Source organism: Hemiscyllium ocellatum, chromosome 13 (assembly GCF_020745735.1).
Source record: "Hemiscyllium ocellatum isolate sHemOce1 chromosome 13, sHemOce1.pat.X.cur, whole genome shotgun sequence".
NCBI lineage: Eukaryota > Metazoa > Chordata > Chondrichthyes > Orectolobiformes > Hemiscylliidae > Hemiscyllium > Hemiscyllium ocellatum.
The window spans coordinates 49066556-49080052 of NC_083413.1; the positions used below are offsets into that span (position 1 = coordinate 49066556).

General features: G+C 39.7%; 1 protein-coding gene across 3 annotated transcripts in view; it reads right to left on the reverse strand.

Annotated features, from left to right (window-relative positions):
• Nucleotides 1–226: 226 nt before the first annotated feature.
• slc33a1 (solute carrier family 33 member 1) overlaps nt 227–13497 on the reverse strand; it is a 43993-nt gene continuing 30722 nt past the window's right edge. For 2 of the 3 annotated variants that reach the window (XM_060834809.1, XM_060834810.1), the window contains exons 5-8: nt 11975–12092; nt 5131–5346; nt 4805–4973; nt 227–722 (exon numbers count right to left, since the gene is read on the reverse strand). In XM_060834809.1, coding sequence (XP_060690792.1) covers nt 4806–4973; nt 5131–5346; nt 11975–12092 — 502 coding nt within the window. In that variant the 3' untranslated portion in view covers nt 227–722; nt 4805. The remainder of the gene's footprint in view (nt 723–4804; nt 4974–5130; nt 5347–11974; nt 12093–13497) is intronic. The other variant, XM_060834811.1, reaches the window with a different exon arrangement.

Below are 13497 nucleotides of genomic sequence, written 5' to 3' on the forward strand. Positions count from 1 at the left end.
AGCTACAGATTTAGTCTCATTGAGCACAAATTCCCATTAAATTGCTACAGAAAAATACTACAGGTTAAAGTCAGTTTTAAAAATTCAATTGGAAAAGTTTGCTGAAGAATTTAAGTGGGAAGATGCAGCCTATGCAAGAAGTGAGAAATACAAACTAAATATACATTGGCATCAATTAGAATACAACACAAATAACACAAACAATAAATTAAATAATTCATTTGAATGGTTCTTCAATTTTGTCTTTATGATTTAGGATTGAACAGATCTAACAAAACTGAAAAAAAATCAAAATGTAAAAAGGAATATAACGTGCAAAATAATCATTAAGTACAGAAAGGAATTTGCCAAATAAATAAAGTTCACAAACAACGTTAACCAAAACATTTGTGATTTTATGCAAACAAACTGTTTCCAAAAATAGTTAATTTATATCGTCTCATCAAAGCAGAATGTCACAAAAGGAATTGTCAATAAATTGTTTTTACTGTTATTACACAGACATATATAGCAGCTAATTAGCACACAACAATATCCAATAAACAACTAATAATTTGAACAAACATCTGTTTTTGGTAGTTTTGGTTAATGGAAGAAAGTTGGTCAGAACACTGGAAAACACATCTCTTCTTCAGATCGTGCCACAATATTTTGCATAGCCACCTGAACAGGGAGATGGGTTCTTTGTTGATCAATTTATTCAAAAGCTGACATCTTCACTGCTGCAATAAAATAGCATGCTAGGTTATGTACTCAAGTGAAACAACATAACATTATAAGAATTTGAATTACAACGAGACAGATTTGATTATTCTAAATGTCACCCTCTAATGCTGATTGCAAATGTTAATTTTACACCTTGCTGAATCAAGTGCAGTTATGATTCTATAGTCTAATTTGATATAACTTTGTCACACTATACTGTATCGAATAAATTAAAATGTATTTTGGAAACCCAATGTAAAATTTGATCATTGAAGTGTACTGGCATTACCATAACTCACTGAATTGACTGAAGTGGAAAGAGAATTTGAAAGTGGTGGTATTGTATCAATGGAGTTTAGAAGAATGAGGCAATCTTTTCTGAAACATAAAAGATTGTGAGGGGACTAGATGTTAAGCAAATATTTCAGCCTATGGTAGAGCCTAGTGGACACATTAAAAATAACTAGTCTTCCACTCAAAACAGAAATGAGAAATTTTTTTCATAAATCTATGTAAATTCTCTTCCCAGAGACCAGTGGAGACTGAATTTTTTTAGGGCAGAGTTAGATTGCTTCTTAGTTAATAAGAGCCTTAGAGTGGAGGAGATTGTCAAGTGAAATTGAGGCCATAATCGGATAAGTCATGATTTTATCAAATGACGCAGCAGGCAAATGTGGCTAAATGGCCTTTTCCTCCTCCTTGTATATGTGTGTATGTTTGTGTCAGCACTTCACCCCATTGTCAAGTTAGGTCCAGATTTCACACCAAGGCTTCATTTGCACAGTAAGATAATGTGCAAACAGCAAATAGGTAATTTTGATGCTAAGCATCGTGTAATTGTATCATCCTTCGAAGTGCTGAGTGGAGCTGCACTTCAAGGCTTGACTCTTGATAAAATGGAAATATATATGGATTGACTACTACATATTAGAAAAATGAAACACTGGGGATTATTTTCATCTTTACAGTTCAGGAGTAAACTGGGAAAGTATATTGCCTGACTGTTATAGAACACATCCAGTTTCAATAGCAGGCAAATAATCTGTTGTTTCTTTACCACCCAAACAATGAAATTAAAAATTATGACAAGGCCCCTCATGGTAGACTCATCCAGAAGATAAGCTGTATGGGATCCATGGTGACTTAACTGATGGATTCAGATTTGGCTTGCCCATAGAGGGTAGGGTGGAAATGTGTTTTTCTGGCTGGAGGTCCATGACTAGTGATGTTCCACAGGGATGTGTACTGGGACCTCTGCTGTTTGTGATGGTATGTAAAAGACTTGGATGAAAATGTAGTGAATGGATTAGTAAGTTTGCAGACATGGTTTGGAGGAGTTGTGGATACAGTCATCAAAGGATACAGTGGGAGAGAGGTCAGTTGCAGATACGGGTGGAGAAAAGGCATATGGAGTTTAATGTGGGTAACTTTTGAGGTGCTGCACTTTGGGAGATCAATGTTAAGGAAAAGTATGCAATTAATAGCAAGACCCTGAACAGCATTGATGTCCAGAGGGAACTTGGGGTTCAAGTCCAAAACTCCTTGAAAGTGGCCACGCAAGTTGATAGGGTGGTAAAGAAGGCATATGGCATGCTTGCCTTTATTGATTGGGGAACTGAGTACAAGTGTCAGGGTGTCATGTTGCAGCTTAGGTTAGGTTAGGCTACATTTGGAGTACTACATTGAATTTTGGTCGTCATATTACAGGCAGGATGTGGAGGCTTTGGAGAGGGTGCCAGGTTTACCAGGACGCAGCCTGGATTAGAGGTTGTGAGCTGTAAAGGGAAGCGAGAAAAACTCAGCTGTTTTCTTTGGAATGGTGGAGGCTGAAGAGGGGACTTGATAGAAGTCTATAAAATTATGAGGTGCCTTGATAAGGTGCCTTGACCTTTCTCCTCCCAAGTGTTGAAATATCTAAAACTAGGGGGCATCCATTTAAGGTAAGGGGGGAAAGTTCAAAGGAGATAAGGGGCAAGGTTTCCTTTCATTACAGAATGGATAAGTCTGAAACATGCTGAGAGGGTGTCAGTGGAGGCATATAGAAGGGCATTTAAGGGACTTTTAGATAAGCACATGAATGTGCAATGATGGAGTGATATGGACGAAGGGATCAATTTAATTTGGTGTAATGTTCGGCACAACATCATGGGCCAAAGGGCCTGTTCTTGTGTTGTACTATTCTATGTATGTTCTACACTCTCCTGCTGTTTCTGCTTGCACCAGTAAGCACACAGGAGGAAATTATATAGCTTTCACAGTGGCAGAATTAGAGTTCAGGAGCAGGGAATAACCTGTATAGTGCTTTGGTGAGACCACACAGAGGACTGCACGCCATTTAGATTCTGAGGAAGAATGTCTGGCTATTAGAAGTGGAATGAAGACTTAGCGACGGAATTTTGGGATGCCAGGACTGACATATGAAGAGATACTGGGTCAGTCATGGCAATATTCAATGGAGTCTAGAAGAATGAGCAAAGAGTCTCAGAAATCTACAAGTTTCTAACTTGGAGGATAAATGAAGAGATGATGACTAGGGAGTCCAGAGCCAGGGCTCACAGTCTAAAGACAGGGGATAGGCCATTTAGGACTGAGGAGGAGGATAAACATCTTCACCTAGAGTGTGATGGGCATGTGGAATTCTATGGCACAAGAAGAAATTGAGGTCAAAACATAGAATATTTTCAAAAAGGAGATATATTTGGTTCGAAGGGTATGAGGTGAATGTGGGAACAGGGTACTGAGTAGGATGATCAGCCATGATCATTTTGTATGGTGGAGCAGGCTCAAATTGCCTACGCCTGTTTCTGTTTTCTATGTTTGAACATTATTGAAAGCTCCATGATCATTTCCACAGTGTGCCTACCCTGAGCAATTAATTATCAAGTATACTTTAAAAATTTCAGTCACTATTTGTTTTAAACATGACATTTTTTAAAAAGGAAATTCACAAGTCTAATTAAATTTATAAAAGCCAATACCTTAGTACTTTGGTAACATCAGATTAACAATCTTACAATAGTATCAATAAAGCTTATTTACACATGAATGTAATCCACTTTACTGTAAATTAGCAATGCACACTTTTTGATCTTGACTATGTACTATATTAACAAGAAATGGTGCCCTCTGAACAATACAATAGATTAAGTGATATACTTGTGAAAAAGTGACGTTCAGCAAAACAATGGTTGAATTTTGTTTTGGTAGGTACAATAAACTACCACCTACTGGTAATTCAGAAACCCTAATTTATCTTTTAAATTGGCCCAATCCCCTCCTGTAAAAGAGTCTAATGTTTGCACACAGTATCCAAAAGCAGATAAAATCATCTTTGTCCGAGAGAGAGACAAAGAGAGAGAGAAAGATTACTGGTGGGGTGTTTACCCCAAGGGTCACTACACCTCAGGTGATGAGTGAGGTTGAGATGAAGAAGAATTTAACAGTTACCTCAGCTGATGTAGGAATTCGTGATCTGCCTGTATTGCAAGCAAGACAAAGCTTTTCACTGTGCCTTGGTACATATGACAATAAATTCAATTCAATTCAATTCAATTTGAACACTGGCTCTTGGCATCATTCTGCATTGAAAACCCAGCCATCCAGCCAACTGAGCTCAAAAAAAGGTTCGGCAGCTTTACTATTAAAAAAAGGCAACAGCCATTTAAAACAACACAAAACTCTACACTACACTAATAAAACACTTAATGAGGAATTCAAAGAGCTACTATTGCCAATAGACTATATCTAACTTATATATGTCAAAGTGTAGGTTACATAAAAAGAATGAAAAATAAGAATGAGTTATTTGCAACTTACAAAAAATTATTTATATAGTGATCTATTTTATATGGCACCTGTAACAATACAATTTCTTCTCTACCTATGTTGCTATCGCATAGGTAGTTTTTACTCTCACCAAAACAAACAAACAAAAGACCCAATCAAAATTAGTACTGTACATAGAATCACCAATTGTAACAACCATTGTCAAAATAGCATTTGTAAAATTGAATAAAATCCCTTATTTTGTATTATTCCCTTGAAGATTGGTCAAAAGATCTCAATTTTATTAAATTCCAAAAGTGCTAATCATCAAGACCTCAATTATTCCTCTTGCATTGCCATGTGGATGGGTGCTCATCCTGAAGATTTCTGAACTTGTTTCCAAAATAAAGCCACCACGTGAACCCAATTACAATGCATAATATAGATTCTACATAGTAGCCATCAGTTGCAGTTGAACAGGAACCACCAAACTTTGCACAAAGCTGTGAGAGACAAAAGAAAATTGGAATATTAATGTTTGACTTCTAAAGCAGAAGACTGATTTTTGTTTTGTAATGTTTATCAAATTGGGTGAAAAAACATACATACCATAATATAGATCAAATATGTTTTAGAAAATGTTAGAAAATGAAAACTTACTTCAGAACCAATTGCAGATCCACAACTTTGTTCAGGTGCACCAATGCATTTCTTGACTGTAAGTGGGTCCACCAGCCAAAGAGCTAACGTAGCTGGCCAGTTTCCAGCAAGATTGGAAACAGTATTCAATAAAGTCATGTATGTTCCTCCAATTGAAGGGTCACTAATTTTAGCATTAAATGCCATGACTGCAACATACATGCTATAGACAGTCACCTAAAGAAAGCATTTAAAAATCACAGTATCACATTGAACGTCTTTTAACTGGAACTTCGTAAAAAGTTTCAACTATACTTTCGTCCACAGCTTTGTTTGATGCAAACATTGGAATCACAATTATTTGTAATTGTCATCAGTGCCTAAAATTCACTAACTAAAGGCAAACTGGTTAAGAATTGTGAAAATGTGAAATTCAAGGGGTATTCAGAATAAACAAGACAGATTAGATATTACTGAATGACCTGAATAAATTGTGTGAGCTTAAAATGATAGATAAAATTTAGTGTGAAGGATTGCATGGAAGGAGGAAAAAGGAGGAAAAAGTAGGAAAAAAGTAGTTCCCTCAATAGTGCTAAGGATATAAAATTTAATGAACAGCATGAAAAAAGTTATTCCAGATTACTCTTTAAAGTATAGAAATGGGACAAGCAGTGATTCACGCCAGGGGTCAATTTATTCCATATCTGAGGCAAGTGTTTGAAGTTCGAATAGCATTGGCTAAAAGTTTGAGTTGGAGACTCAACTACAAAGACTGCAATATATTGAGAAACCTGGCATCTTTCTGCTACGATGCACTTACAGCTCTGAAAGGTTCAGGAGAATGTGACTATGAGTTGGGCAGATAAGGGAATCGGCGGCGGGGGGGTGTGGGGCGAGGAAAGAGGTGGGGAGAAAAGAGTGCAGGAACCTTGGCCTTCGCAATTGTCCAACAGATTTGAGGTTCATTCAGCTTATTTTAATGAGATTGAAGGCTGGATGAGGTAACTGATCATCACACCATGGAACAGGAAGCCATTTGAGAGTGAGGAGAGAGGGCGTGAAAAAAGAAATGTTGTGATTGTAGGGAACAGTGTAGTAAAGGAGATATTGACACCATTCTCAGCAGTAATATATGCACAGGTTCAGATAACTGTGTTACCTGTCTCGTGTCAGGGGTCAGGACGTCTGCTCATGACTGGAGAGGAACTTGATGTGGAAGTCTTTGTTGTCAATGTAGGTACCAACAATACAGGCAGGACAAAGGAGCCAGGAGCCAAATTAAGAAACAGAACCTCAAAGGTCATGATCTCTGGTTTATTAGCTAAGCCGTGGGCAGCACGGTGGCATAGTGGTTAGCACTGCTGCCTCACAGCGCCAGAGACCCGGGTTCAATTCCCGCCTCAGGCGACTGACTGTGTGGAGTTTGCACGTTCTCCCCGTGTCTGCGTGGGTTTCCTCCGGGTGCTCCGGTTTCCTTCCACAATCCAAAGATGTGCGGGTCAGGTGAATTGGCCATGCTAAATTGCTCGTAGTGTTAGGTAAGGAGCAACTGTAGGAGTATGGGTGGGTTGCGCTTCGGCGGGTCGGTGTGCACATGTTGGGCTGAAGGGCCTGTTTCCACACTGTAAGTAATCTAATCTAATCTAATCAAACTAACAGAGGGCAAATTAGATTAGGTAAATTAATAGATGCTCAAAGACTGCTGTGGGAGATGTGTGTTCATGGGCCATTTGCACTAGTACTGGAGAGAGCTAATTAACCTATAGTTCCTGTCTTTTGCCCCCTTCCCTTCTTAGACAGGGATGTTACATTGGACAGTTTCCAGACTTCTGGTACTCGGACTGCAATGATTCCTGAAAGATCACCACCAATGCCTCTACTATCTTAACTATTTCTTTAGAACTCTGGAGTGTTATCCATCTGGTCCAGGCTATTTATCCACGTCCAAACCTTTCAGCTTGCACAGCACTTTCTCCTTAGCGATGAGCAGTGTACTCACCTCTGCCCCTGACTCTCTTAAAACTGACGTATTGCTGGTATCTTCCACTTACTGATGCCATGTCCACCCTTGCGTCTCTTATCTTCTAGATATCTTAAAAAAAACTTATAAACTTTTGTTATACTACTAGCTAGCCTGCACATCATTGGGCACTACAGGGCAATTCAGCATGGCCAAAAGTTGAGTCCACCTAACCTGTACATCTTTGGACTGTGGGAGAAAAGCATAGCTCTTAGAGGAAACTCAAATGAGCAAACTCCACACAAGGCTGGAATCGAACAAGGGTCCCTGGCGCTGAGGCAGTAGTGACCTCTAAGCCGCCTCCCCTATTATTTATTTCGGAAAGTTCGTTAACTACTGCTGAGCCATCCCTGCTAACATTTCCTATAATATTTCATGTAACTGAACTCACCTGCCCAATATTTAGTTTAAAGCCCTATCCAGGGCCCTAGTTATGCAATTTGCCAAGGCTCTTGTGCCAGCATTCAGGTGAGTCCCATTCATTGGTACAACTCCCTTCATCTCCAATACAGATGCCTACATCCCACAAATTCAAACTTGTTTTTCCAACAATTTTTAAACCATGCATTTATTTCTTTAATCTTTTTGACACCGTGCCAATTTGCTTGTGGCTCAGATAGTAATCCAAAGATTACTATCTTTTTGGTTCTGTTTTTTTAATTTAGCCCCTATCTGCTCATTCCCTCAGAAGAACCTTTCCTCTTTTTCTGTTTTGGGGAACTTGATGGGATTAAGTGGAGTCACAGGTAGTTGGATAGTGAAGAAGCCGTTTGGCATGTTTTCTGTTATTGGTCAGAGTATTGAGTACAGGAGTTGGGAGGTCTTGACACAGCTGTACAGGATTGATTAGACCACTGTTAGAATCTTGCATGCAATTCTATCGGAAAGATATTATGAAATTTGAAAGGGTTCAGAAAAGATTTACAAGGATGTTGCCAGGGTTGGAGGATTTGAGCTTATAGGGAGACGTTTTCCCTGGAGCATCGGAGGCTGAGGAGTGACCTTATAGATGTTTACAAAATCATGAGAGCATGGATAGGATAAATAGACAAAGTCTTTTCCCTGGGATGGGGGAATCTAGAACTTGAGAGTATAGGTTTAGGGTGAAAGGAGAAAGATATATTTTAAAAAAAAAAGAGACACAAGGAGCAACCTTTTCACGCAGAAAGTGGCAAGTGTAAGGAATGACTGCCAGAGGAAGTGGTAGAGGCTAGTACAATTGCAACATTTAAAAGGCATTTGGATGGGTATATGAATTGGAAGGATTTGAGGGATATGAGCTGGGTGCTGGCAGGTGGAACTAGATTAGGTTGGGATATCTGGTAGGCATGGTCGGGTTGGACTGAAGGGTCTGTTTCCATGCTGTACATCTCTATGACTCTAAATCCTCAGGGATCCTAGAGTACATAAGGATGTGGCCTTAAAAAAAAGGGGTGGCACAATGACTCAGTAGTTAGCACTGCTGCCTCACAGTGCCAGGGACCCAGGTTAGACTCCTGCCTCAGGCGACTGCCTATATGGAGTATGCACATTTTGTGTCTGCATGAGTTTCCTCCCATAGTCCAAAGATGTGCAGGTTAGATGAATTGGTCATGCTAAATTGCCCATAATGATGGGTACATTAGTCAGGGGTAAATATCAGGATAATGGGTGTGGGTGGGTTGCTCTTCGAAGGATCAGTGTGGACCTGTTGGGCCAAATGGCCTGTTTTTATACTGTAGGGAACCTAATTTAATCATTGGTCATCATCTTTCTGGAACAGCTCATATGAATTGGAAGGTAACCTCACTATTTAAAAAACAGGGAATTATAGACCAGTTAACCTGACATCAGTGGTAGGGTAAATGCTAGAGTCTATTCCAGACAATTTAAAAGCAGGGCATCTAGAAAACAGTGACAGGATTGGAGAGTCAGCATTGATTTACAAAGAAAAATTTTACTTGACAAATCTAGAATTTAGTAGAGTTGACAAGGGAGAACCAGTCGATATGCTTTACTTGAACTTTTAGTAGTACTTTTGATAAGGTCCCACGTAACATGTAACATTAAAGCACATTGGATGGGGGTAGTGTACTAACATAGTCAGAGAACTGGTTGGCTGACAAGAAACAAAAAGTATGAATAAACGAGGCTTTTTCTGAGTTTGGTACCACATGGGTCAGTTCTTGGAGCCCAGCTATTCACAATATAAAATTAATGATTTTGATGACAGAACTAAATGTTATATCAAGTTTGGAGAAGATTTGTAGCCTAGGTGGAAGTTCTGGATGTAAGTTTGCTCACTGACCTGGAAGGTTCTTTTTCAGACATTTCGTCACCGTACTAGGTGACATCAGTGAGCCTTCGGTGAAGCACTAGTGTTATGGCCCACTTTCTATTTAGGTGTTAAGTTTTTTTTGGGGTTGGTGATGTCATTTCCTGTTCTTTTTCACAGAAGGTGATAGATGGGATTCAAATTGATGTGTTTGTTGATAGAGTTCCACTTGGAATGCCATGCTTCTAGAAATTCTCATGTGTCTCTGGCTTGTCCTAACATGGATGTGTTGTCCCAGTCAAAGTGGTGTCCTTCCCCATTTGTAAGTAAGGATACTAGTGATAGTGGGTTGTGTCTTTTTGTGTGACAAGTTGATATTCATATATCCTGGTGGTTAGCTTTCTGTAGTGTGTGTTCCACTCTTGCAAGGTATTTTGTAAATGATGTTCGTTTTGCTTGTTATCTGTATAGGGTCTTTAAGTTCATTAGCTGCTATTTTAATGTTAGTGGATTTGTGGCCTACCATGATGCCAAGAGGTCTGAGTAGTCTTGCAGTCATTTTTGAGATGTCTTTGATGTAGGGGAGAGTGACTAGGGTTTCTGGATATGTTTTGTCTGCTTGTTTGGGTTTGTTGCTGAGAAATCGGTGGACTGTGTTCATTGGGTACCCGTTCTTTTTGAATATGCTGTATAGGTGGTTTTCTTCTGCTCTTTGTAGTTCCTTTATGCTGCAGTGTGTGGTGGCTCGTTGAAGTAACGTTCTAATGCAGCTTCGTTTGTGGGTGTTGGGATGGTTGCGAATGTAGTTCAGTATTTGGCCCGTATGTGTTGTTTTCCGATAGATGCTGGTTTGAAGTTCCCCACTGACTGTACTGTGACATCTAGGAATGACGGTTCGTTGTGGTTTTCCTCCTCTTTTGTGAATTTTACACCTGTAAGGGTATTATTGATGGTCTTGAAGGTTTCCTCTAGTTTGTTTCATTTAGTGATGACAAAGGTGTCATCCATATAGCAGACCCAAAGTTTGGGTTGGAGGCTGGCAGAGCTGTTTGTTAGAGTTTCTGCATTGCTGCCTCTGCTAAGAATCCTGACATCGGAGATACCATGGGTGTTCCATATGTTTGTCCGTAGGTTAACTTGCATTAGAAAATTAGGGAGGGTGCCGAGATATTTCCTCTTATGGGTAACTCTCAAACTAGAGTTTTTTACTTAAAAATCAGGACCTACCAATTTTACATAGAGATAGGTGTTTTTCTGCTGAGGGTTGAGTGTCTTTGGAAATCTCTTCTTGAAAAAGTAGTGGAAGCAGGGTCCTTTTTAAGGTTGAAGTAGTTAAATTCTTGTTAAGCAAAGGGTGAGAGGTTCAGGTATAGGCAGGAATGTGGTTTTGAGGTTTGAATCAAATCAGCCACAATCTTATTGAATAGTGGAGCAGACTCGAGGGGCTGAACACATTACTCCTGCTCCTAGCTTGTATGTTCATATGAAATAGCTTTATTTTACTAATAATTAAAGTAGGCCAGAAATATTTCTAATGGACATGTTACTTTGCTCTCCATCTACTTTTTCTATGCTCATTTGTGAAGTTCTTCCTATTTGAACTCCCCATTTGAAATAAAGTAAGCAATAAACTAACTTGAAGTAGCAGATAATACAGCTTAACTGGGTGACATGATGCACGAGAGGGCAATAAATATGAATTTTCTCTCTTCCTTTGGATAAGGTTAAGATGATTTACAGATTTACCTTCATGCATATCTCTCTAGTGAAACACAGAAGTCATTACATGCACTAGACCCATACTGACTTTGATTAATGTACAAGCACCGGTTATTAATCTACGTCCAGATAGGAATTGCCTTTGCCTGGATTGAAATGTCAATTCAAATGCTTGTTCAATTGTATTTTGAACTAGGCCTCACTAAGTAAACCATTAGAAAAACTAACATTTTTACATCAGTTCACAAACGATAACCAAACTCTATTTATAGAATTCAGACTACCAATTGAAGTTAAATCTTTGTCTTTTCAGAAACCCTACAATATGGAAAAAGGCCCTTCGGCCTAACAAGTCCACACCGACCCTCTGAAAAGTAACCCACCCAGACCCATTCCTATACTCTATTATCCTATATTCACCCCTGACTAACACACCTAACCTGCACATCTTTGAATTATGGGAGGAAATCAGACCACCCAGAATAAACTCACACAGACACTGGACAATGTGCAAACTCCACACAGACATGTCGCCCGAGGCTGAAATCAAACCCGGGTCCCTGGAGTTGTGAGGCAGCAGTGCTTATCACTGACCCACGATACCGATCAATATATGGTAGGAGAGCAACAGAACCATACTGGAACCACAATCTTCAGTTCTAATTTTCTATTCCAGCCAGGATACTGCATGTTAGCAACCACTTTGGAAAAAGATGGCAGTGGACACGGCTCTAAGGTTCAGATACTGTCTGAAACAAATTCACTCGTTCTCAGAAAAGAGAGACACCATTCAATATAAATAAAAATGTACATTTTTCATTCGCAATTCTGGTTCTAAGAACTTAATACTTATACTGAATGCACTTACTCACCTGATGCAAGGCATAACTGAACAGCAGTACTCCATAATAATAAACAGGAAACTCTGTGCCCTGCTTCACTGTAGGAGTCCAAAAAACCAGTAAAGCAAATATCATACCCATAAATAACCTACGAAGAAAGAGATGCAGTCAAATACTATTTTAATTAAAGTCATAAAATTTTGCATACAATGTTGCAGCAAATATAAAAACATTAACAAAATTACATCGCTACTGAAATGGTTCACAAGTCAAAGCCTAGCTTGCACATAACTTTATATTCCATTTCAAACACAAAAATGTGTTCAAGTGAATATGTTATAAACTTAAATATAGTAGACATGGAATATTCATTTTTAATATGGTGATATATGAATTAATTTATTTTACAGAATACATCATGGCTCACTTCCTGCAGAAAGATTTGATGTAAAAAGCTAAACCAGACAATGGATTTGGGATTTTCCCTCCCTCTTATTGTAAATTTGATCAATGATCTGTCAATATTCATTCATACCATTTTCACTGACACTAATGAAGAATATCAGGCAAATAACCATAGAAATTCCAGATCAATTTATGTTCCCCTAATGGTGTAAGACGACACATCAATATAAAACAAAAAAATTATATTACAAGATGTGTTTAATGTCTTGTTTTGTTAATAATACTAAAAGGCTGTAACTATTCAGCAATAGTACGATTGTTCCAGTAACCATTTGATGAGAATTGTTCATGGTTGAGGAATACTTTGTTTAAAATGTGTTGCTGGTCAAAGCACAGCAGGCCAGGCAGCATCTCAGGAATAGAGAATTCGACGTTTCGAGCATAAGCCCTTCATCAGGAATGAGAGAGAGTAGCCAAGCAGGCTAAGATAAAAGGTAGGGAGGAGGGACTTGGGGGAGGGGCAATGGAGGTGGGATAGGTGGAAGGAGGTCAAGGTGAGGGTGATAGGCCGGAATGGGGTGGGGGCGGAGAGGTCAGGAAGAAGATTGCAGGTTAGGAGGGCGGTGCTGAGTTGAGGGAACCGACTGAGACAAGGTGGGGGGAGGGGAAATGAGGAAACTGGAGAAATCTGAATTCATACCTTGTGGTTGGAGGGTTCCCAGGCGGAAGATGAGGTGCTCCTCCTCCAGCCGTCGTGTTGTTATGTTCTGCCGGTGGAGGAGTCCAAGGACCTGCATGTCCTCGGTGGAGTGGGAGGGAGAGTTAAAGTGTTGAGCCACGGGGTGGTTGGGTTGGTTGGTCCGGGCGTCCCTGAGGTGTTCTCTGAAGCGTTCCGCAAGTAAGCGGCCTGTCTCACTAATATAGAGGAGGCCACATCGGGTGCAGCGGATGCAATAGATGATGTGTGTGGAGGTACAGGTGAACTTGTGGCGGATATGGAAGGATCCCTTGGGGCCTTGGAGGGAAGAGTGTGGAGGTGTGGGCGCAAGTTTTACATTTCCTGCGGTTGCAGGGGAAGGTGCCGGGGGTGGAGGTTGGGTTGGTGGGGGGTGTGGATCTGACGAGGGAGTCACGAAGGGAGTGGTCCT